This window comes from Beta vulgaris, chromosome 3 (genome assembly GCF_026745355.1).
Source record: "Beta vulgaris subsp. vulgaris cultivar EL10 chromosome 3, EL10.2, whole genome shotgun sequence".
Classification (NCBI taxonomy): domain Eukaryota; kingdom Viridiplantae; phylum Streptophyta; class Magnoliopsida; order Caryophyllales; family Amaranthaceae; genus Beta; species Beta vulgaris.
Window position 1 is genome coordinate 2,261,705 of NC_079204.1, and position 20,918 is coordinate 2,282,622.

At 35.7% G+C, this 20,918-nt stretch overlaps 2 protein-coding genes and 1 non-coding gene across 7 annotated transcripts; 2 read left to right on the top strand and 1 right to left on the bottom strand.

The window, feature by feature from the left end:
* Window positions 1-2,708: 2,708 nt before the first annotated feature.
* TRNAM-CAU (transfer RNA methionine (anticodon CAU)) lies at window positions 2,709-2,780 on the bottom strand. Its single transcript has one exon. It is a non-coding gene; the product is annotated as a tRNA-Met (tRNA).
* Window positions 2,781-2,853: 73 nt separating this feature from the next.
* Window positions 2,854-9,278, top strand: LOC104888033 (hypothetical protein). 3 transcript variants are annotated; one of them, XM_019248435.3, is made up of 4 exons: window positions 3,465-3,605; window positions 5,431-5,506; window positions 5,597-6,588; window positions 7,628-9,278. In XM_019248435.3, exons 2-4 carry the CDS (start codon window positions 5,439-5,441, stop codon window positions 8,872-8,874), a joined length of 2,307 nt encoding a protein of 768 aa, XP_019103980.2. In that variant the 5' UTR covers window positions 3,465-3,605; window positions 5,431-5,438; the 3' UTR covers window positions 8,875-9,278. The 3 variants fall into 3 exon arrangements, with proteins under 3 accessions (XP_010671152.2, XP_019103980.2, XP_048496748.1); XM_048640791.2 differs by having other exon boundaries at window positions 3,477-3,605; window positions 5,416-5,506; XM_010672850.4 differs by lacking the exon at window positions 5,431-5,506 and having other exon boundaries at window positions 2,854-3,605.
* A 1,086-nt stretch (window positions 9,279-10,364) lies between these two features.
* Window positions 10,365-20,778, top strand: LOC104888034 (DNA (cytosine-5)-methyltransferase CMT2). Of its 3 annotated transcripts, none has more exons than XM_048640792.1 (21): window positions 10,365-10,718; window positions 11,321-11,355; window positions 11,483-11,585; window positions 12,758-12,865; window positions 13,163-13,282; window positions 13,459-13,552; window positions 14,620-14,813; window positions 14,911-14,976; window positions 15,060-15,320; window positions 15,484-15,542; window positions 15,625-15,691; window positions 15,798-16,127; window positions 16,763-16,831; window positions 16,918-17,004; window positions 17,079-17,166; window positions 17,728-17,846; window positions 17,933-18,034; window positions 18,186-18,229; window positions 18,354-18,423; window positions 18,507-18,677; window positions 20,448-20,611. In XM_048640792.1, the coding sequence occupies exons 1-20, from the start codon at window positions 10,491-10,493 to the stop codon at window positions 18,651-18,653; spliced, it is 2,391 nt and encodes a 796-aa protein (XP_048496749.1). In that variant the 5' UTR covers window positions 10,365-10,490; the 3' UTR covers window positions 18,654-18,677; window positions 20,448-20,611. The 3 variants fall into 3 exon arrangements, with proteins under 3 accessions (XP_048496749.1, XP_010671153.2, XP_048496750.1); XM_010672851.3 differs by having other exon boundaries at window positions 10,367-10,718; window positions 18,507-18,610; window positions 20,448-20,778; XM_048640793.2 differs by lacking the exon at window positions 11,321-11,355 and having other exon boundaries at window positions 10,540-10,718; window positions 18,507-18,610; window positions 20,448-20,778.
* Window positions 20,779-20,918: the final 140 nt, after the last annotated feature.

Here is a 20,918-nt window from a genome sequence, read left to right on the forward strand (position 1 = left end):
TACAAATGTACATTTAGTTACTCCCTTCGTCTCTTTTTAATTGGTACATTTGATTTCGAACAATGTTTTCAAGGTGTTTAAATGAATCTAATAGGATCACGTGACTATATTTTTACTTATAAAAAACAAAATAGTCGATTAAAGGTGGTAGTTGATTTTCCCAAATTAGAAATGTAGCAATTAAAAATAAACGAAGAGATGATACAAGTACAAAAGATTACAATAATGGACTAATGGTAGTATGTTACCAACTACAAATACTATGTTTTTGAGTGAGATAGGTTTCAGGTGGTAATTTGAGTTGATTGGTTGGGTTCCGGTTGTGTCAAAAAAAAATGGTTAATACAAGCATTTGTGGGAATAGATCTTGTGAACCAAAAACCTATTAATAGATATGAACACATTTCGAAAAAAATATATAAATTTGTATCAAATTCTTGTATCATGTTTTAATATTGACATAGTTTTAGATTATCTATTGTGGAAAAGTATAATATACTAAAAGAAATAACATCGCAATGCCTAGCTCAGGATCCAATCTACCGTTCTGAATTAATAACTAAAGAAAAACAAACATCTACAGAGTGAGTAACATCATTTTACTTTTTCTCCGTGTGAAATTACCATCTAAAAAACAGAAAATATAGGTTAAGAACGTGATAATTAAGTGATATGTGGAAAATCATACATGAGTGATTTGGAGAAAATCATACATATGTACTATATGAACTTACCCTGATCCTAATTTGTGTGTAAAACATTTCATGATAGTTGTTGAAAGCATTTCAATAAAACTATTACTCTTTGAACCTAAAAGTTGGTACACGATGACATACCTAGAATCTATATATATTATACTCCCTCTGTTTTTTTTTATGATTCTCACTTTCTTGTGAACGTCTCCCAATACACATATTTGAACTTAAATATCTTTTATTATATATTAGTAAAAATTATAACGATTAAATATTAATAATGTATTAATTGAGACGAATCAAACAAGATCCCACATGACTATATTTTTTTCTTATAAATTGAACAAAATTGAGAAGATTCTCTCTAAGTATGAATAGTGCCAAGATTCCAAGTGAGAAAGATAAAAAAAACAGAGGGAGTATAATCCAAGGCAATAAATTGTCATGTTATGACATGTACTCTTTTCGATTCCCAAAAGTTATGACACAAATCAAACAACAAAATACGTGTGTATTAAATCGAACCCATAAATAAAAAATCAATATGAGATTGTACCCGTCAATAAAAATAAAATGAGATTGTAGTTTAGTTTTTTTTTTTTTTTTAAAGAAGATTGTAGTTTAGTTGGTTAGTGCATTTGTATTTCAAATGAGCGTTTGTGGATTTGATTTACACACACATTTTTATTGTTTAATTTGTGTCATTTCATTTAGGAAAATACACTAACTAACTAAACTACAATCTCACATTTATCTTTGTGGATAAAAAATAATTTAAAAGACAAAATAATATTTCTATGTTAATTTTTTATATATAAAAAGTACCTAATTTACATATTATATTCCTAGAACTGCAAACTCTATTGTTTTCATTTAAGAACCAAATCTCAACATCACACTCACAAACATCAATTCCATTCCTCAAATAGAAAAGCCAAAAAAGAACGACACTAATTATCTTAAATAACAAAAATATAACATAATATTTTTTATATAAAAAAAAACTAGTTAAATGTTTAAACTTTAAACAATCATATGGCTGCCCAAAGTCCAACCACGACTCACAATTCAGCAAAGTTTTTTTATTGGTTTTTGAAAAAATAATTAATATACATATTATATCCCTAGAACTACAAACTCTATTATTTTCATTTAAGAACCAAATCTCAACATCACAATCACAAACATCAATTGTATTCCTCAAATAGAAAAGCAAAAGAAAAAAACGACATTAATTATCTTAAATAACCAAAATACAACACAATTTTTTTTATATAAACAAAACTAGTTAAAATTTTAAACTTTAAACAATCATATGGCTGCCCAAAGTCCAACCACGACTCACAACTCACAAGCAAAGTTTTTTTTTATTGGATTTTGAAAAAAATAATTAATTTACATATTATATCCCGTAGAACTACAAACTCTATTATTTTCATTTAAGAACCAAATCTCAACATCACACTTACAAACATCAATTGTATTCCTCAAATAGAAAAGCCAAAAAAGAATGACATTAATTATCTTAAATAACCAAAATATAACACATTTTTTTTATATAAAAAAAAACTAGTTAAAATTTTAAACTTTAAACAATCACAATTCACATGGGTGCCCAAAGTCATTCATCAATCACGACTCACAACCCACAATCAATGTTTTTTTATTAGATTTTGAAAAAATAATTAATTTACAAATTATACCCCCTAAAACTGCAAACTCTATTATTTTCATTTAAAATCCAAATCTTAACATCACACTCACAAGCATCAACTGTATTCCTCAAATAGAAAAGACAAGAAAAAACGACATTAATTATCCTAATAACCAAAATATAACACAATTTTTTTATTATAAAAAACTAGCTAAATGTAACTCACAACTCTAATTATCCTAATAACCAATATATAACACAATTTTGTTGTTATAAAAAAACTAGTTAAATGTAATCACCAATTTTTAATTGATTTTGGAAAAAAAAAAAAGATGGCAGGAAGCTTTTCTCTAGAAATCTATCAGAGCCAGGTTTCGATCCTGGGACCTGTGGGTTATGGGCCCACCACGCTTCCGCTGCGCCACTCTGATTTTGTTGCTCATTTCTACTCTCTCATAGTATATAACTGATAACTCCTAAATAAACTAACAATCAGCACGTGTAAATCGTCCGAGTCAATGCTGAGTCAACTCAGAACCGAGTGAGAAGGTCTTTCTTCCATTCTCACCTTCATTCCAACAAAAGCTTCCATCTTTAGGAGAGAGAAAATCACACACAGAAGAAAGAGAAACAAAAAAAATAATACCCCTAATTAAATCCGCCATTACCGAACGTTTCAAGCTCATAATAACACCAATTTCTCTTAACATATATTTCCACAACCTAAATCATATTCTATTTACAAACCCTAGGTTTTCATTTTTCCGAAGATTTTTATTAATTACTATGATTTTTCCCCCAATTTGAATGGAAACCCTAATTATTATCTTCGTTCTTCATCAATGGCGTCTTCTCCTCTTTCCCTCACCACTTTCCGCTTCTCTCTCTTCTTCGCTGCCGGTTGATCGCCTCGTGATCAACTAAAACTCTTTCTCCCTTTCTCGTTTTTTTTAATTGTGTAAAAAAAAATTTAATAAAAAACCGCCATTGTTGTGTGTTATTTGTTTGTTGTAAAGTTGAATTAGTATATACTCTTTTTGTTTGGTTTTTTTTTGATTAAGAGAGGAAGAGATGGGGAGCTCAGAGTGTGCAGGGGTGAAGGAAGGAGGTACAGGTTCAATTGTGTGGGTTCGAAGGCGAAACGGTTCGTGGTGGCCGGGTAAAATATTGGGTCCAGATGAGCTCTCTGCTTCTCATCTTATGTCTCCTCGATCTGGAACACCTGTTAAGCTTCTTGGTAGAGAGGATGCTAGTGTGTAAGCTTTTTTACATTTGTTGTTTATCTTTATTTTATTTCATGTTTATTGATTATTAGAATGAATGAATGTATGAATGAATGAAAGTGATGGTTATTTTACTATTTGATTGTTATGAATTGGATGGTGAATGCAATGTAGCTTGTTTATGTGTTATGATTGGTATTTTGTAGTCATATAGAGAAGTAATGGTAGGTTTGAGGTATAAAAGATTGAACGTATCGACCATTAAAGTGTCGTGGTCTGAGTGTTTTGACATACAACCGTGTGAGTATTGCCAGAACAATAGGAAGTATGAGCACGAAACATGTATGACTATGACCCTATAGGTTTGTAGTTTGTATACCACTTAGCCGTCTGAGATAGTTCTTAGTTCTTACACCCATTGAAGGTACCACAGCAGTTATCCTAACTAATTGGGAAATGGGATTGACTGAATAGTTGTCTATTATTATTGCGGAACTTAGGAGAGCTTAGTGATTGAGGCTTGCACTTTACGTTGAGTTCTTTGGAAGGGAGAGCATGTGGCGGTGTTTTACAGTAAGGGTAGTTGATAGTTGAAAATTGAGAGATAAATTAAAGCCTAGAAGAGCTAGCAGGTGAGTAACAATTGTCGTGGAGTAAATGGAGCAAATGCTAGCAAAAGATGGTATGGCTTTCAGCTGTAACATCCTGAGTGATCACGTAGCGGCTATTAGCAATAGATTGCCTTCAATCAAGTAAGTTTTATAGTTGCTTCTGTGCTAGGTTTGATAAGGAATGTAGGGCCAGGAGATTGGTTGAGGGTTTGGTAACTTTGGTTAGCAAGAACTCTAGTGACAATCCTTTCTAGTTTTCTTCTATTGAGAATTGAGATCACTGATATTGAAGACAGATTTTTCTAAGGTCTGACTGAGATTCCTCTAGGCATGGAGAGGAAAGTGTAGAAGTAAATTGCTTCATTGTTAAGCTTTTGTTCTTGATGATTTGAGGAGACCTAATGAGCTCTCACCGACCTATACACTAGGGACTGAGCTATAGACTGTAAACCTCTCGAAACACTTTGGTAGGATGCATGATAGCTTACTTGTCTGGTAAAAGTGAAATCTATCTTGTTCCTTAACCTGGAAGCTCGAAAATCAATTTGCTAAAATTTGAGTGTGGATGCTCTATTTGTCTTAGATCCTCATTAATATAATGCTGTGGTTTAGTAGTTTGTCACCTTCACCCCTCTGGTGTCAACTAGTTTAGGGTGGTCTAACATGCACGATTTGCTGGTCAATTGATGCTTAACTTCTGGTTTAACCCCACCTTCAGAAGCTTGACTATATTTATGATATCTTCCACAACTGACCTACAAGTTGTTGGTGTTGTCGCACACCTAAAAATACCTTAGCTGGTGAATTTCTCGAGGGTATACTATTCATCAAAGGAATATATTTGGAGGATGTTATCTTTTCATGCGAGCTAAAATATGATGGCCGCCTAGCATAATTTTTCTGATAGTGTTGCAATATTCTATGAGGCACCAAGTGATGTCAGACTATCACTTGCTGTTATGTCTGACTAAAACCTTCATGTTCTATCCCCACTGTGTGCGTCATTTTATTTTTATTTGCCATCATCATCTTAAACACTTGCTTTCCTTTGTGCATGTGCAATTCGAACCTGATTTCTGTTTGGCTTTTGGTTATGTAATCGTCCTGCATGGGCTATGTTTAGGCGCTGCGTGGTGAAAGATTGCTACTGTCATGAGCCGACACTTTTATCTTTAGTTAATTTATTCTTGATATTGTTATTTTTATTATTGTCTGCTGTGTTATATTCATAGCATGCATCTTATCAGGAAGCCAAATGCTGAAAATCTGTTTGACCAAAAATGTTCTCTCTTTCATTCATCAAGCATTTTGTCTGCTCTTCACGTGAGTGAAACAACCATGTTGAACAAGAATCACAGCACTGCATTTCTTCGTCTTGGTTTTTCCATTGAACTTTTATGGATATATTCTCAGGGATTGGTACAATCTCGAAAAATCAAAGCGCGTGAAGGCCTTTCGATGTGGTGAGTTTGATGATTGCATTGAGAGGGCTGAAGCCTCACTGGGATTTCCTGCAAAGAAACGTGAAAAGTATGCTCGGCGAGAAGATGCCATTTTACATGCTCTTGAACTTGAGAAGCAATTTCTTGAAAGGAAATATGGGAACTTATTAGGCAGCACTAATCCTATGCGAGAAAATCCATCGGATTCTGAGAGGAAAGACTTAGTTACATCATCCGGAGTTCGGGAAAATGGTAATGCAAAACACAGAAACCACGAATCATGTAAACTTGATACTGCAGTTGATATATCTAATTTGGTGGCTAGGAGAAGTGTTCCCCTGCACATGCACAAAGCAAAAGATGGAACTCATCCAAGTTTAGAAGAGCATGACACCGATTTGAACTGTCAGATTAAAGAGTTGCATACTTTTGGGCATAAGGCAGTGCCTACAAGTAGAATGATTTACACTCCAGCTGCTTCTGAAGATCATAATAGAAAAGGAGTTGATGGTCATGCATATGGTGTTCCAACTTCTGATCCCTGCTTTGAGAATTCTAGTGATTCTGGTTCTAGGAATTCCCTTGGCAAGCAGAAGCGGCCACTGGAAGGCTTTGTTGAGGAGCCTCTTCCTAAAAGACGTGATAGGCTCCATTCCTTTGTCAAAGTCAGGCAAAACAACGCAGAGCTAAATGATATTTCTTTGCATCCTGATGTGTACAGGGGGTTTCCCTTAGAGGATGTTCATCGTTCTATGTATATGCCATCTGAGTCGCATGAGATTTATGTTTCCAAGCAAGGTGGCCAGATGGAAACACCAGTTTCCCGGCTTGAAGTGGGCACATATCGTTCTCAGCGTGGTGCTTTTGCAGAAGAGACTACTTCTGGATCATCGGAAGAAACTGAATCGGATTCATCTGAAACCCATTCTCAAGCACATGTGGAGACAGGGGCAATGCTTTCAGGTATTCGAGAAAGTCTCATTTTTTTCTCAGGAGTACTAACCTTCGGAATATGTTTGTTGTTCTTTTTGGTATTTTTGGCTTGGTCAATTGCTACACATGTCGCATATAACTTCTACAGTTTCTCCTGGGTTATCTTGATAGACTTTAGACATTCTCCTGGATTATGTTACATGCATCTTTAACAGATTTATCTGAGGGAAGATGTATGCATAGATATTTGCATGTCAGATCCCCTCCATCCCGTGTGACCAAGTGCCTTGACTGCTTGCATCTTGTTCAGTGCTTGTGCGGTGCACTGGATGTTATTTACTCTAATTATAGTCAGATTATGAGGCTGAAGCATTACTAATTTCACTAGTTTCCTTGTTTGGCAGTTCACTGCTGTTCCAAAAAAATGATAAAGACACTTAATATAGGACATAAATATTGTCAAGTTTCAAACTACTCATTTGTTACTTCCCGTTAAGTAATCTGTCTGTACGTTAAACACACAATACTAAATTGCAACTATATGACCTTGTCTTCCTGATGGCATTTGGTCCTGGTGTGTTTGGAGGATACCCTTTGTCAGATTAGAGAACTTTGAAGAATCACTTCTTGAGGCCCATCTAAAGTTTGAGTGAACAGTTCCAAATGGAAGTAGAAGTGGGACAGGGAGGATGGGGTAAGAGCTCAAAATTTGATATCTTACTCTGATTCTCTCCCTGTGTCCTTTTTTAAGTAATGATTTACATGACTTAATTGTTGCTAGTGCTATACTGTTATGACATTAATCTAGGCTTTGCTTGCATTGCTACTTAAGGTTTCAACGATGTGCTTTTATTGTTTGATTCAATTTAGCAAATCCTTCTTTGCTATAACTTTTTGGTGTAATCCCCACTGCTGGTGGCTGTTAAGTGACCTGTTTTATGCCTTCTCTTTTGGCCTGTTAAGTGTCAACTTGGGGACCTTTTGTTTTGTTTTGTATTCACAATCATCCTGTAGCTTGATGAAGTTCTTTTTGGTGGTTTAACAATACTAATTTTTGCTTCTTTTTCAGATGCTGAAACACGCTTTAGAGCACAGCCTAGAATACTTGAAAGATTACAAATGCCAGCGGGCCATGAAAGTACCAGCAGTGATGAATCCGATGAATTGTCGTTCGATGATAGGTCTCAGTTTTATTATGATCCAACCCCTGCTGCTGGAGTCTCCAAATGGCAGTTGAAAGGGAAAAGAAATGTTCGCAATATTAACAAGAAACCTATTGACAGACTCACTCATGGAACATATCTTGAAACAAAGGGTAGGTCAATGGGCCAGAGGCCATCAAATCATAGTTTGAGTTACTATCATGACAATGGCTACACCAATGACGCTGATTTCATGGAGGACGACTTTGAACCCCATTTGCAGAGATTTAGTAAAAGGGGTTACTTGCCTTCACAAGCTGCAGCCAGGAGGCATAGTTTCACTGGGCAGAATATGATTGATTGGGAAGAGTTGACATGGGGAAGGCCGTTGAGAGAATACTATGAAGAGAGAGTTGGCTGCTTGAATCCAATGTTTGGAAGCCGAAATGGGCATAATTTGCTGATAGATGTAGATCTACAGGTCCAAGCAAACCGTCAAGGCGGCGAGCATGTACCTTGGGTTTCTCTGATGAGCCGGTTAAATGGGAAGGCAATTATAGGCCACCCTATCCAAATTGAAACCCTTGAAGATGGATTAACAGATATTCTTGTATCAACAAGTGATGCATGTGGTAATGAAAGATATGAGATCGATGGAAGCAGAACTCCTCCAGTTTGGAGGACTGCCAAGAGGACAGCCAATTTTCGAGTGCCACGTCCTCATCAATCTTCTTCATCCCAATTGGATGCCAATGAAGATGATGATAATCAGTATATTCATCAGTCCGGGAAAGTACGGTCTAAGAAGCAACTTGCTTCAAATTCAGTTCGTAAAGGCATTCTCATGAAAAATCCTCATTCCCCACATGTAGCTAGGTCTCCATTTCAAGGGATGAAAAAGCCTTCGCGGAAACTGAATTTATCTTCCAATCAGAAGACAAAAACTCTGTCTTCCATTGGTTTTGATCAGAAGTTCCCTACCAAGAGGAAAGAGGATGATACAAGCTACTGCGCTGATGTGATTAAACCTGTGGACTCAGGGCCCCCAACAGTGGCCTGTATTCCTGTCAAACTCGTCTTCAGTAGATTACTCGAGGCTGTTGGTAGGCCGCCTGCCGCACCTGCTAAGCTTGGGGTTTCAGTGAACAGCAATAAGGAGAGAAATCCCGCTTAGGTACTCTGTAAATTGTAACGTGGGGATGAATAATCTTTTATACCATTTTAGTAGTCGATATCTTGCTAATTCTTTCGTGATAGTCTGATAGAAAACCACATCGATATACATCACCTGTATCTGGAGCTTTAAGGAGTCTTCGCTGTCTTCAAAAATTAAGGGGTGGAGATGATCACTTTCTGGTATGTGCTTCAGATATCAGATGCATGTCTGATAGTGATAGTTTGATGATATAGAGGAAAACAGCTACTCTTTGTTCAGTAGGAAGTTATACTAATACTCAGTAATCAGTATTTAAAGTAGCACTTTTAGTTTGACATGAAAAGAATTGTAAAGTTTAATGTAAAAGCTTTCATAATTTAAAGCATACATGCCCTACTTTTATATGATACTAGTTGCTAACATTACAAGATCTCATATAAAACTATGTTAGCATGATTTATGGTAAGACGAGGGTGACATATCGTCTATTTATTTAAGATTCTGACAGCATTGTTTTCGAGTTGTAAAGATGTTTCCGTGGTTGGTTGTGGACATTGACAAGTGTTTGTAAGTTGGGCCGGGAATGGTGGTTTAAGGTTGTAATAGTAGAATATGTCGTTTTTCAAATTCGTGTTGAGGGAAAGAGTGACTCAAGAAGTTTGTGAGTATGGATGAGGCGATGAAATTTTTTCATGGTTGGGATGTATATTTTTCGGTTTGCAAAACCGGAGGTGTGTTCGCGATGGCAATTAATAGTTCTTTTATAATATGTTAGTGTAAATATGAATAGTGAAGAGTGTTAAAATAATTTTCCATACCTAAATCAATGAACCTCTAGTAGTTGAGTCATGTAACATGTACCCTTTTTTTCTTCTTCCAATTATTCCACTTTTTATCTTTCATATAGACCATAAACATTTAACATGATTAATCAGTAAAATTTACTAAAAAATAATATTCTAAAATATACACTAAAAGAAATTCAATAATATTTGTTATGTTTACAGTAACAATTACCATTATTATCAATACTTCATCTAGTACAATAAAACGTAAAATTTGGAGGGAGTACTATATAATATTAGACCATTAACTTCTACATACAATTATAAATATGAGTGTTAACACAAAAATGTCAAAAAGCTTATCTTTCCAACTTTTTCAAAAAGATTTTTTTGAGCTTAATAAGCTAATTTAAACCCTTTTTTTTTTTACTAAACACCCAAATTAGAGAATTAACTAGTTAAATCCTCTAATACGAGCTAAAACCTCTATTTTTTCCCCAAACTTCTCTTTACCAAACCATACATTATATCGTAATGTTACTACAAGATCTAATCTTATCTCATACCATATCATATCATATCGTGTTATTATAATAGATCATCTATCGAGTTAATAGTTTTTTTTTTGATGCATCTATCGAGTTAATAGTTAATATAATAGATTTGACACTTGTCTAAAAGCGACCCCTTTTAACTTTATAAAAGCGATCCCTGAAATAAATAAGAAAGTACTGTATACTCTCAGACCATCAGTCACACAAACAAACACACTTTCTCTCTCTCTAACCAGAAAGCAGCAGTATCAAACTTAGAGTGAAAAAAGTGACAAAAGCTGCTTTCGATCTGACAATGTGGGACCATCAAAACATTCATCGGAGGTCACCGAGGTTGTCGGAAGAAGGAGGAGGAAAGAGAGGTGCTAAGTTGACTGACTGTCATAATTCCGGTGAGAAACAGACCAATAATAGTCAGAAAATGAAAAAAAGAGTTAATTCTTCTTCTGTTTCTTTCTTGATCGGTGACCCAATTCCCGATGATGAAGCTCGTCGTCGATGGCCGTACAGATACCAGAATAAGGTACATTGTCTTTACTTTTTATTTTTTAATTTTACTTTTTTTTTGTGTAATTTCTTTTAATATGTAGTATAATATAGTAAATTTAACAGAATTATGCATGCAAATAATAAAAATAATTTGTCTTTGAAATGGGATTTTAATTTAATTTAAATAATCTTTAAAAGATAAAGAAAATTTTACACTGTTTGTCCTGAAATAAATGAAAAACTCCTTCGAAAATCAAGGTTTCATATATTAAAGAATGTTGGAAGTATGTGTCTTTTTTGTTAGATTTATGCAACAAGGTTTTTGAAAATGAGGATGAAAATTTGGAATTAAATGGTTTCAGAAATTGTTACTGTTTTGAGATGATGAATGATTTTTATAGGATATTGCAGAATTAATGGTAATGATTTAGTGTATGTAGGGAATAATCTACTCTAGTTTTATGTTGATTAATTCATTATTGTTTCTTGATTCTTCATGTGTATATTTTGGAAGTATGCTGGATAGTAGGATAATAAGAGTGTTGGCTATGTTTGGTGATTAATTTTTTTCCCCAAAGCAGTTATTTTTAGAGTTTAAATGATCAATTATGTAGTTGTAATGCTGGGTTTTTGCAGCGCCAAAGAAATAATCGAGGGAACAGAAATTCGGCGTAAGTGAGCAATCATTGATAGACTTGCTAGTGTATCTATTAACCATGTTCTTTTTCTGTTTAGATTATGGGTGATGATCTTGTTTCTTTTATCTATAATGGTATGTTTTTGCTGTTTTGTATATAGTGATGATGATGATGATGAGCTGGTTTTGGATGTAAAATGTCATTATTCACAAGCTGAAGTTGTGAATCATGTTTTCAACATAGGAGATTGTGCATATGTAAAAGTAAGCTTCGATATCTTCCCCTTGGATTTTCAACATTGCAGTGCAGCACCTCATTCAGATTTCTGTTTCTTATGTTTTCTCTTGTCTTACTATCCTCATTTTCTCTTTCTCATCTTTCTTTGTTTACTCTTTTTAAGCAATTCCGTTTAATTTATTGTTCCATTTGTCTCAGAAACGGTTCATGTTAGCCAACCCCAAATACATTTTGTGACTAAGGCTTTAGTGTTGTTGTTTATGTCTTGAGGCTGTCCTAGTTATGCTCTAGGTTGCACAAAGACGGATACGAGTACAGGTTCGGATTTGGGTACGGGGACGGAAAACAGTATATTTTGAAATTTCAGGTATGGGTACGCGTACCCATATAAGATACTTATCGTATCAGGCACGCGTTCTAGTACGTGGCTTAGAAGAAGTACCCGTGCTACATAGGTTATGCTATTGACACCATTGACAGTACTGGGTTTAGAGAAGCATATATTTTTGCTCATTTTGTTATCATTTTACATAACTTTTTGTGGGCATCCATGGATGTGCATTTGGGTGTGGGGGGGGGGGGGGGGGGTTGTCAAGTTGGATCAAAGTGACTCGAACATTTAGCTCGGATCGACTACTAAGCCAAGCAAAATGCAAATAGACTTGAGAATACTGATAAATATTGAAACTTGCTTGGAGTGCAATCCAAATTTCTGATACACACACTTTCAGTCACATGTTTGTAGCATATTGATCACAAACTTATTGATAGAGTTCCCTGGAGAATGTAACTTTAACTATAATCAAGAAATTCACAAAGTGACCCTGTCAGAGAGAAGTGAATACTAAAGAAATAAAGATAAAAGTTATTCTAGACACTAAGCAGGTTGATCTTTTTTGCAGTTCCAAACTTTTGATTCTGGTTTCAAGGATGTAGGATAGTCGACATAGATTAACTATGTAAACTTTTAGTATGTTTGGTGATAGTTATGAGAGGCCTAACTGGAACTGTGGATCAAAGGGTAGAGTCTAGACATCTAATTGTGCCCTTCGCCCTCAGCTCCAAGACCACGCATTATTTCTTAATTCAATGTCCAATGACCAATCTGATATTGCTGTTATGATCTTCATTTCCTCTTCTATTTTTCCTAGAACACTTTTTGCTTATATAACCCTTTGCTTTTATTTTGTTCTTGCAGGGTGAAAAACGTAAGAAGAACTTTATTGGTAGGATTGTTGAATTCTTCAAAACCATGGATGATGAAGATTATTTTCGAGTCCAATGGTTTTTTAGGGCTGAAGATACGGTAAAGATTGAGCTTTTTAGTGGCTTGATTTTGTCATTTGTCATAAACTACCTCCCCCTTTTCTTTTCCCCACAAGCTGGGCAAAATAACACACACACAAAAAAAAGAAGAAGAATACTGATTACTAGAGCTCCTTTAGTTACAGAGTAACTGTATAAACAAAGGCAACTTTTGGGTAGTTGGGTAGTTGTTTTCTGAATGACATTGAATAAAAGCTTAGTTTTCTACCTTGTGCAGTCATGACTGCTAGTCTAATCATAAGTTACAACCTTCAGTAAATTTTTTACTCCTTTTCAGGTTATAGAAGATGAGGCAAAGTGTCATGACGAAAGGCGGTTGTTCCTTTCCGATCTTATGAATGACAACCCATTAGATTGCATCGTTTCAAAAGTGAAGATCATACAAGTTCCCGCAAGTGTATGTTCTATTAACATCATAAGATTCCAGACATTATAAAGGCATCATCTTTGTCCTGAATTTCAACTTTGGATTACAGTTATAACAAAAGTTTCCTGCTAATAGCATGATATGTAAACTTCTATGTTGACTGGTTATTTACTTATGAAATTTGTTGTTGCCTTTTGTCTTGGCAGGTGGACTTAAAACCAAAGTCTCTTTCTGCCTTTGACTTCTATTATGACATGAAATACTTTGTAGACTACACCACATTTTCTACAGTTGTTGATGGTAAGTTGGTGATCATGACTGTTGGCCAGAATATGTTATAATCTCTTTCTTTCAGTCGCTTCTACTACTTTTAGAGTATATACTCTGTACGACATTTATATGTTTTCTTTGTGCAGTCGTAAATCCACTGTTAACATAGACATTAAGAATTAAACCAGATCTTCCATATAAAACTCAATTATTGCTTTCTTCATGCGAACTTTTGAAGCTAGTAAGGTTGTGGCTAATGATGGCTTAGTGGAGATGGTGAAGCAAAGGCACGAGGGGGGTCGAAGAAGATGAGTGCAAGAAGGTTGCCAGCACCAGCAGCCCAGGCAGGCGGTCTGGGTGCTTGGGCGGACAATTGTGGGCCCGGGTAGGGACTTCTTCGCTCGGGCGTTTGGCTGATTGGAGGCAATAACTTCTAGGAAGTCTTCCCGGGCGGGCAAGCATTTTGCCCGGGCGGGCGGTTCTCTGGCCTAGCGGGCAAACTTGGATCTGCACATGTTTTTGCGATTTAAGTTCTAAACGTGGCCGTTTGATTGCTTTCATGCTTTGTAATATAAATACCCTACTTTCTGGTTTAGAAGAGTGTAAGACACAATCTCAAAGTTCAAACTTGATATCTCATCTTTCTTAGGATTCTAGTAGAGTTTGTGGGAGATTTATATGTTCACCACTGTTCTGCATTGATTTCATAGCGCAAGTTTGTGGGTTTTTCTCCCGAATCTCGAGTTTCCCACGTAAATTGGGGTGTTCTTTCTTGTTTTCTCTCTCTTTGCTGGGTTATTTCAATTTCATGCTTCTTCTTGATTATTGTTGATTGGACAAACTACTTAGCACTTGTTTTTAAATCACAGCAGTAAAGGACCGTAGTGCGTGAGCTCCATTATCTTGTGGGTTTTTTGTTGCTTACTTACATCAAATTCACTCCTCTTTGTTACCAGTATGTGTTCGTTTTTAGCCTATTGACTCTTTGCTGGCGTCTTTCTTGTAAGAGCTGCTCACTTCTGTAGCCGAAAAGTTTTCCAACTCTTTTTAGAAAATCTAGGAGCACTGTTAGTGAAATTCGTTTTGGTTGGTTACAGATGAACCTGGCCTGTCATCATGTGATAACATGAAGAAGATACAAGCAAGCGGCCTCAAGCCTAATTTCTGGAACTTTTCTGGCCACAAGCCAAAAAAGTCTGACATGGCATTGTTAGACTTGTACTCTGGTTGTGGGGGAATGTCAACCGGATTATGCCTAGGTGCTAAATTTGCTGGTATCAATCTAAAAACAGTAAGTTGTGGCCTTTTTTGCAACTCTTAGATATTTCTGGTTTATGATGTTCTTACTCCTTTCATGTTATTGAACATTTTTCATCAACTTGTTTCAGAGATGGGCTCTTGACATTAATAAATCCGCTTGTGAGAGTTTGAGATTAAATCATCCCCAAGTACAAGTCAGTAAGCTCTGACTTTAATCTCCAAGAACATGTCCCTGTGGTATTTACTTGTTTGAAATATGTGTTTTCTTATTTTACAGATAAGAAATGAACCAGCAGAAGAATATCTCGGCTTGTTGAAAGAATGGGATAAACTTTGTAAACGTTATGTTGATAACACTGGAAATAAGACTAAGTCTTCTCCTAGGGTTCAAAAACAGTCTCTGTCACAGTTACAATCTCAGAGAAGTATGAATTCGAGCAAGAATAAAAAATTATCTGTTGAGTATGAGGTTGCTAGCCTTGTTGATATCTGCTACGGTGATCCCAATAAACGTGGCAAACATGGACTTCATTTTCAGGTAGATTTATATGGTACAAATCTGTGCTTGTGTTCACTCATTAGTCATTATTGCTGTCATGGTATTTTTCTTCAATTGGATGGGGGGAAAGGGGGAAGAGAAGTTGGCTAGCTAGTCGGTAATGTGATGTGGACTCCTTTGCTAATTTCCTTTGATCACATAGGTGCGTTGGGTTGGTTATGGCCCTAGTGAGGACACATGGGAGCCAATAGAGGGGCTAAGGTATGCAAGTTCCGTTATGAAATTACTTTCCTAATTTTGTGATTCAAAGATGATTTACTTAATTGATAGATGCAAATGTCAGTAATTGTCAGGAGCGGATACAAGAATTTGTGCTAAAAGGCTATAAACTTGGGATTTTGCCACAACCGGTATTATATTATTTGGCTTCTTTAATAATTGATCTGGCTCTTGATTGATATCTATCTGTTTATCTTTTTAAGTGTTTTCTCCTTTATCTTGCATCTGTATGTGCAGGGAGATGTTGATGTGATATGTGGTGGTCCTCCATGCCAGGGAATTAGTGGGTATAACCGTCATAGGAATGTTGATAGCCCTTTAGATGATGATAGGAATCACCAAATTGTGGTGTTTATGGACATTGTGGAGTTTCTCAAGCCAACATATATATTAATGGAAAATGTGGTTGACATATTGAGGCTTGCCGATGCCCAACTTGGAAAATATGCAATTGGTAGATTGATTCAGTTGAAGTATCAAGCAAGTCTTGGAATTATGGCTGCTGGTTGCTACGGCCTTCCACAATTCCGTCTTCGTGTTTTCCTATGGGGAGCTCATCCTAATGAGGTTAGCAATTTGATGTTTGGTTTCCCTAACTAAATGAAGGGCTGTGCAGAATGGGGAAAAGAACATGACTGGTACTCATAAGAGAGCTTGTGAGAGTATGAATGATGGTGTGAATCTAATATATGAAACTAATGAAAGTGCTCCTATTTATGCCATGTGTCAATTAGAAGCTTTAGTTCAACTACACTGGGTTATGTATCATATGCTCAATTACTTCTGCAAGTGTATACTACCTAAACAATAGATAAGCACATGTGCTACTTCGGACTCTCGGATAGAAGTTGGGTTACATGAGATTGATAAAAAGAATAAGTGTGGTTTTAATACTATTCCTTCTATCATAAACATCTAGTCTCGTTCGGTAGGCGATAGAAAATGGCATTAATAGTAATGGATTTATATTTAATTTTGTTAGTAAAGCTCTATGCCAATGTCCATGGTATTGAGTTCTAATGGAAATTCACGAAGAAAGAGATGTTTGGATATGGATAAATATTGCGATGGACATGAGCATGACTTTCCTTACAAAATTACATATAAATTCATTACAATTACCACCGTCTATTACCGCTCACCAAACAAGTCTTGAATAAAGAATATCAAGAATATAAATTTGTGACTATTTGTTGTTTCAGAGATTACCACAATTTCCTCTTCCTACACACGATGTGGTATTGAGATACGGTGCACCAAATAAGTTTGAGGTAACCTATACTCTACCTATTTACATGGTGAGACAATTTTATTATCTAATTATCCCTTTTTTACTATGACTTTGACATGCTTAAAGCGCAACATTGTTGCATATGATGAAGATCAGTCTCCAAACCTCGAAAAAGCTCTTGTTTTAGAAGATGCTATATCTGATCTTCCACCGGTAATACCTTTACCTATCCTTGTTCTTAGCTACTTCCTGCTCGAACTCATGTTTACTAAATTTGTTTTGCAAAGGTGACAAACAATGAATCTCGAGTAGAGATGTCGTATAGAAAGTCTCCAGAAACGGAATTTCAAAAGTATATTAGAGCAAGTGAATGTGGTAAGTCTATCCATCATGGATTTGAACTCGACAAATTCTTTAGTGCTTTATTGATCTTTTAGAACCATTCTTGTGCTTTATGTCCCCTCGTTTCCTGAATTATATTTCACTCCTTGTTTCATCTGAATCACAATTGACTTATTTTCAAATTCTTACAGTATGCTAATCTCTGTGATTTTCTTTCACTGATAATCTTCCATGGAAATTAAAATAAACACAAACAAAAGAAAGAACAGAAAGAAGTGATGTCTTTTACCAAACAATTGATGTTCTTAAACATACATCAAATTAACTTGGTCAATGATTTGACAAAGATTGTGCCTGAGATGACTGCTAAATATCAATCACATGGATTGTCCATGAAGACCCTGTTGCTTTGGACTGAAATTTGCTGCACTGAACTTAGTCCACAATGTGGTGTTAAATATGCCGAATTAGCAATCTGTGTTTACTTATAGAGTGATATTCTGTTGTTTAGCATTGCTGTCTGTTCCATCCTGGGCATTGGTCTCATTGTAGGAGTACATATTATCTCTCTCTCATAATCTTTGATTGGCATAGATATGATAGATACTCCTGACGCCACTCCACGAAAAAGAAGATGCATTCTCAATGATCACCGACCGCTTATGTTATCCGAGGATGATTACGCGCGGGTTTGTAAAATCCCCCATCAAAAGGTTGACATCCAATTTTAGATTCTTCATTTAATTTTTCAAAATAAGTTTGATTTCATTCATGAGGTTTTTGAGTGGACATTTTGCAGGGAGCAAATTTTCGGAACCTACCAGGTTTAATCATTGGAAGAGACAATGTTGTACGGAGGGATCCAGAAACCGATATAAAATTACCATCTGGGAGGCAACTGGTACCTACTCAACATCTCTTTGCCATCACCAACTTCCCTCATCTATGCATATTAGATCTATGCATTTACCAACTTTACTTCATAGCACCCTCGATTTGGCTACAACATGGGGTCTCTTGTAATTTAGCTGCACTCTTTTGACATTGAACAGGTTCCTGATTATGCAATAAACTTTTGTGGAGGGAAATCAATGAGGTACATGCTTTTATCAATGCATTAGTACTCAGATAAATGACTGAAGATTGATATCACCAATGATGAGTGTAATTAACCTCTAAGATGTTTGTACCCCTTTGGTTTGCCTAACGAACTTGTTAAGGCCATTTGCTCGACTGTGGTGGGATGAGACCATACCCACGTTATTGACGAGACCAGATGTCCACAATCAGGTAGTCCCGCACTTGTTTCTTCTTTTGACTAAAGCGAGAAGCCGAAAACTAGAACCTGAAGTCCAATTCTATTTTTTTTGTAGGTTATTTTGCATCCGGAGCAAGACAGAGTTCTCACTGTTCGAGAGTATGCAAGATTACAGGGTTTTCCAGATTATTACAGATTTTGTGGGAGTGTGAAGGAAAGGTCAGTCGATCTATATTCTTCATCAGATTTCTCTTTTACATAACTGCTAAGTGCAGCAAACGAACAGGTAAATGAAGGATTTTTTTTTGGATTTTTTGTACGAAACTACCTTATAAAAAAATTATTGTCTCAAACTACTTTACTTTTACCATTTTGTTTTTGACAACTACCTTATGCTGGTTTCCGGCGTTGACTTTTGTTTTTTCCGGTTTTTAATGTCACGTTATATCACTTGATCTCTTCAAACCTTTTTTTAAATTTTCCCCACCATAATCTCCCATTTCCCTGTTTGCGCACTCTCTCTCTCTCTATCATATCTCTTTGACACTTTGTACCACCAATCCACCATTAAATTTCTCTTTTACTTAAATTAAAATTGAAACAATCACCCTCTCAATATCATCAAATCTCAAGCAATTTTCACAATGGTAATTTTGTTTTTCCTACAATTTTTAACTGAAAATACAAAAGTCAATGTCGGTTGCCGACATAAGGGTAGCTGTCAAATAACAAAATTGTAAAAGTAAGGTAGTTTGGGACATTTTTTTTATAAGGTAGTTTCTCGCAAAACTTAAAAGTTAAAGGTAATTTGGGACAAAAAAATATCCTTTTTTTTAAAAAAAAAACTAGCACCTACCATTCCTATAATACCCTCTTTATATCAAATAAGGAAAGAAGGGATTTTTTTAAGAGAAATAGAAAAAGCTTCATCACTGCAAATTAATCATTATTTCAACTCGTGGGTAAGGAACAACGAACTACAGACGGAAGTTAAAGGCAACAACAAAATACCTAGCATTTAAGCTGTGTAGATGCGAGCTACCTCTTGGTAAAGATTTGTGGTGGGAGGTATCAAATAACTACAATCGAAACTCATCAACATCATTTCCCTCTGTGGCTCTTTATACACTAAAAATCTTAGCATTAAGCTGCTGAGTCACTAGCTACAAAACATAACAGGTCATGCAAACCACAACATTAAGGTTCCTTTGCAGACTCAACATGAAAGCATAAAATTACTGCTAGAAAATTATTGTTCTAAGGTTCTGATTTAGAACTTTGTGTGTTTGGGGTGTTGGCCAATGAGCCTGATGATCAACCCACTTCCCCCTCCTTGTCGACCATATCAACCGACCCCGTCAACCCAACCTGGCTAGCTTCCAGAAAGTTTCTCCATAAGCCTCAAATAATTTTGATAGTTATAAACTTGTACCTTCATATCCTTAAATCTATTCTATCTTACTAAGATTCGGATAAAGTGTACTCCGATTCGGGTGTCTGGGTGTCGGGTTCGTCCATTTCATTGATAAATGTCAATTTTTTTTGGTTTGAGGTGAAGTATTCAAAAGTCGTGTCGACACGTCACCTGAAGTAAATGAAAGTGTCGAAGTAATAGAGGATCTATGTAATACTTCCTCTGGCTTTTTAATTGCTACACTTCTTGGTTTCACACCATCCAATGCATTACTTTGATCAATAATATCTTTGATTACTACGCATAGCAAAGAAATATAAAAATATGATGTTATGAAAATATGCATTAAAATGAATCAAACAAGATCTCACATGACTCTGTTATTTCTTATACATAAGGAATGACAAACTGAACAAAGTTAGTTCGTGAATTGTAATTACTATGCAAGCATAGCATCTACAATAAATACGGAGGAAGTACTCCTTAAACTTTATTACCTTCAAGTTAGCTCCTAAGCAAATTGGAAATAGGTGCCTGCAGAGTACTTCAAACTTGCTGCTTGCATCCCTTCCCTTGTTATATTAGCATTCTTCGCAGGTTGTATGCTTCAATGAACTAAATTTTTCTGTTCACATTTGGTAGATACTGTCAAATTGGAAACGCTGTTGCCGTCTCAGTATCTAAAGCTTTAGGGTATAGTCTGGGCATGGCAGTGCAAAAGCTGACTGGGGAAGGTCATCTCATGACTCTACCAGCCAAATTCTCTCATATCACAGCCGAAGAATATCTGAAATCTTCAAACAAAGGAGACCAAATAGATGATATTTCAGTTTCTGATATTGCTCATGTACACTAGATTGAGGAGTGACAGAACATAAGTGATTTTTTCCTGATAAAAGGAACAGGTTTCACAGCCTTCAAGGAAACTTGTGATAATTGGTTTGGCAATTTGGACATTTTCGATTTGAAACTTGGTAATATATTTTTATGGCTCTGTTCCCTTGGTGTTAAAGTTTATTCTCTCTTAATTTGATACTCCACAATCTGTTTTCCAATCATATGCCTGACACAGATTCGACATACTAACAGAGTAACAGCTCAATAAAAAGAACA

What these genes read in the sequence shown, in the direction of transcription:
- LOC104888033 (XM_010672850.4), top strand. Translation starts at nt 3,421, where the DNA reads ATGGGGAGCTCAGAGTGTGCAGGGGTGAAGGAAGGAGGTACAGGTTCA. An exon ending in GGTAGAGAGGATGCTAGTGT is followed by an intron (nt 3,606 to 5,596) that starts GTAAGCTTTTTT and finishes ATATATTCTCAG; the next exon opens with GGATTGGTACAATCTCGAAA. An exon ending in GACAGGGGCAATGCTTTCAG is followed by an intron (nt 6,589 to 7,627) that starts GTATTCGAGAAA and finishes CTTCTTTTTCAG; the next exon opens with ATGCTGAAACACGCTTTAGA.
- LOC104888034 (XM_010672851.3), top strand. Translation starts at nt 10,491, where the DNA reads ATGTGGGACCATCAAAACATTCATCGGAGGTCACCGAGGTTGTCGGAA. An exon ending in TAAATCATCCCCAAGTACAA is followed by an intron (nt 14,977 to 15,059) that starts GTCAGTAAGCTC and finishes CTTATTTTACAG; the next exon opens with ATAAGAAATGAACCAGCAGA. An exon ending in TGTGGGAGTGTGAAGGAAAG is followed by an intron (nt 18,611 to 20,447) that starts GTCAGTCGATCT and finishes CACATTTGGTAG; the next exon opens with ATACTGTCAAATTGGAAACG.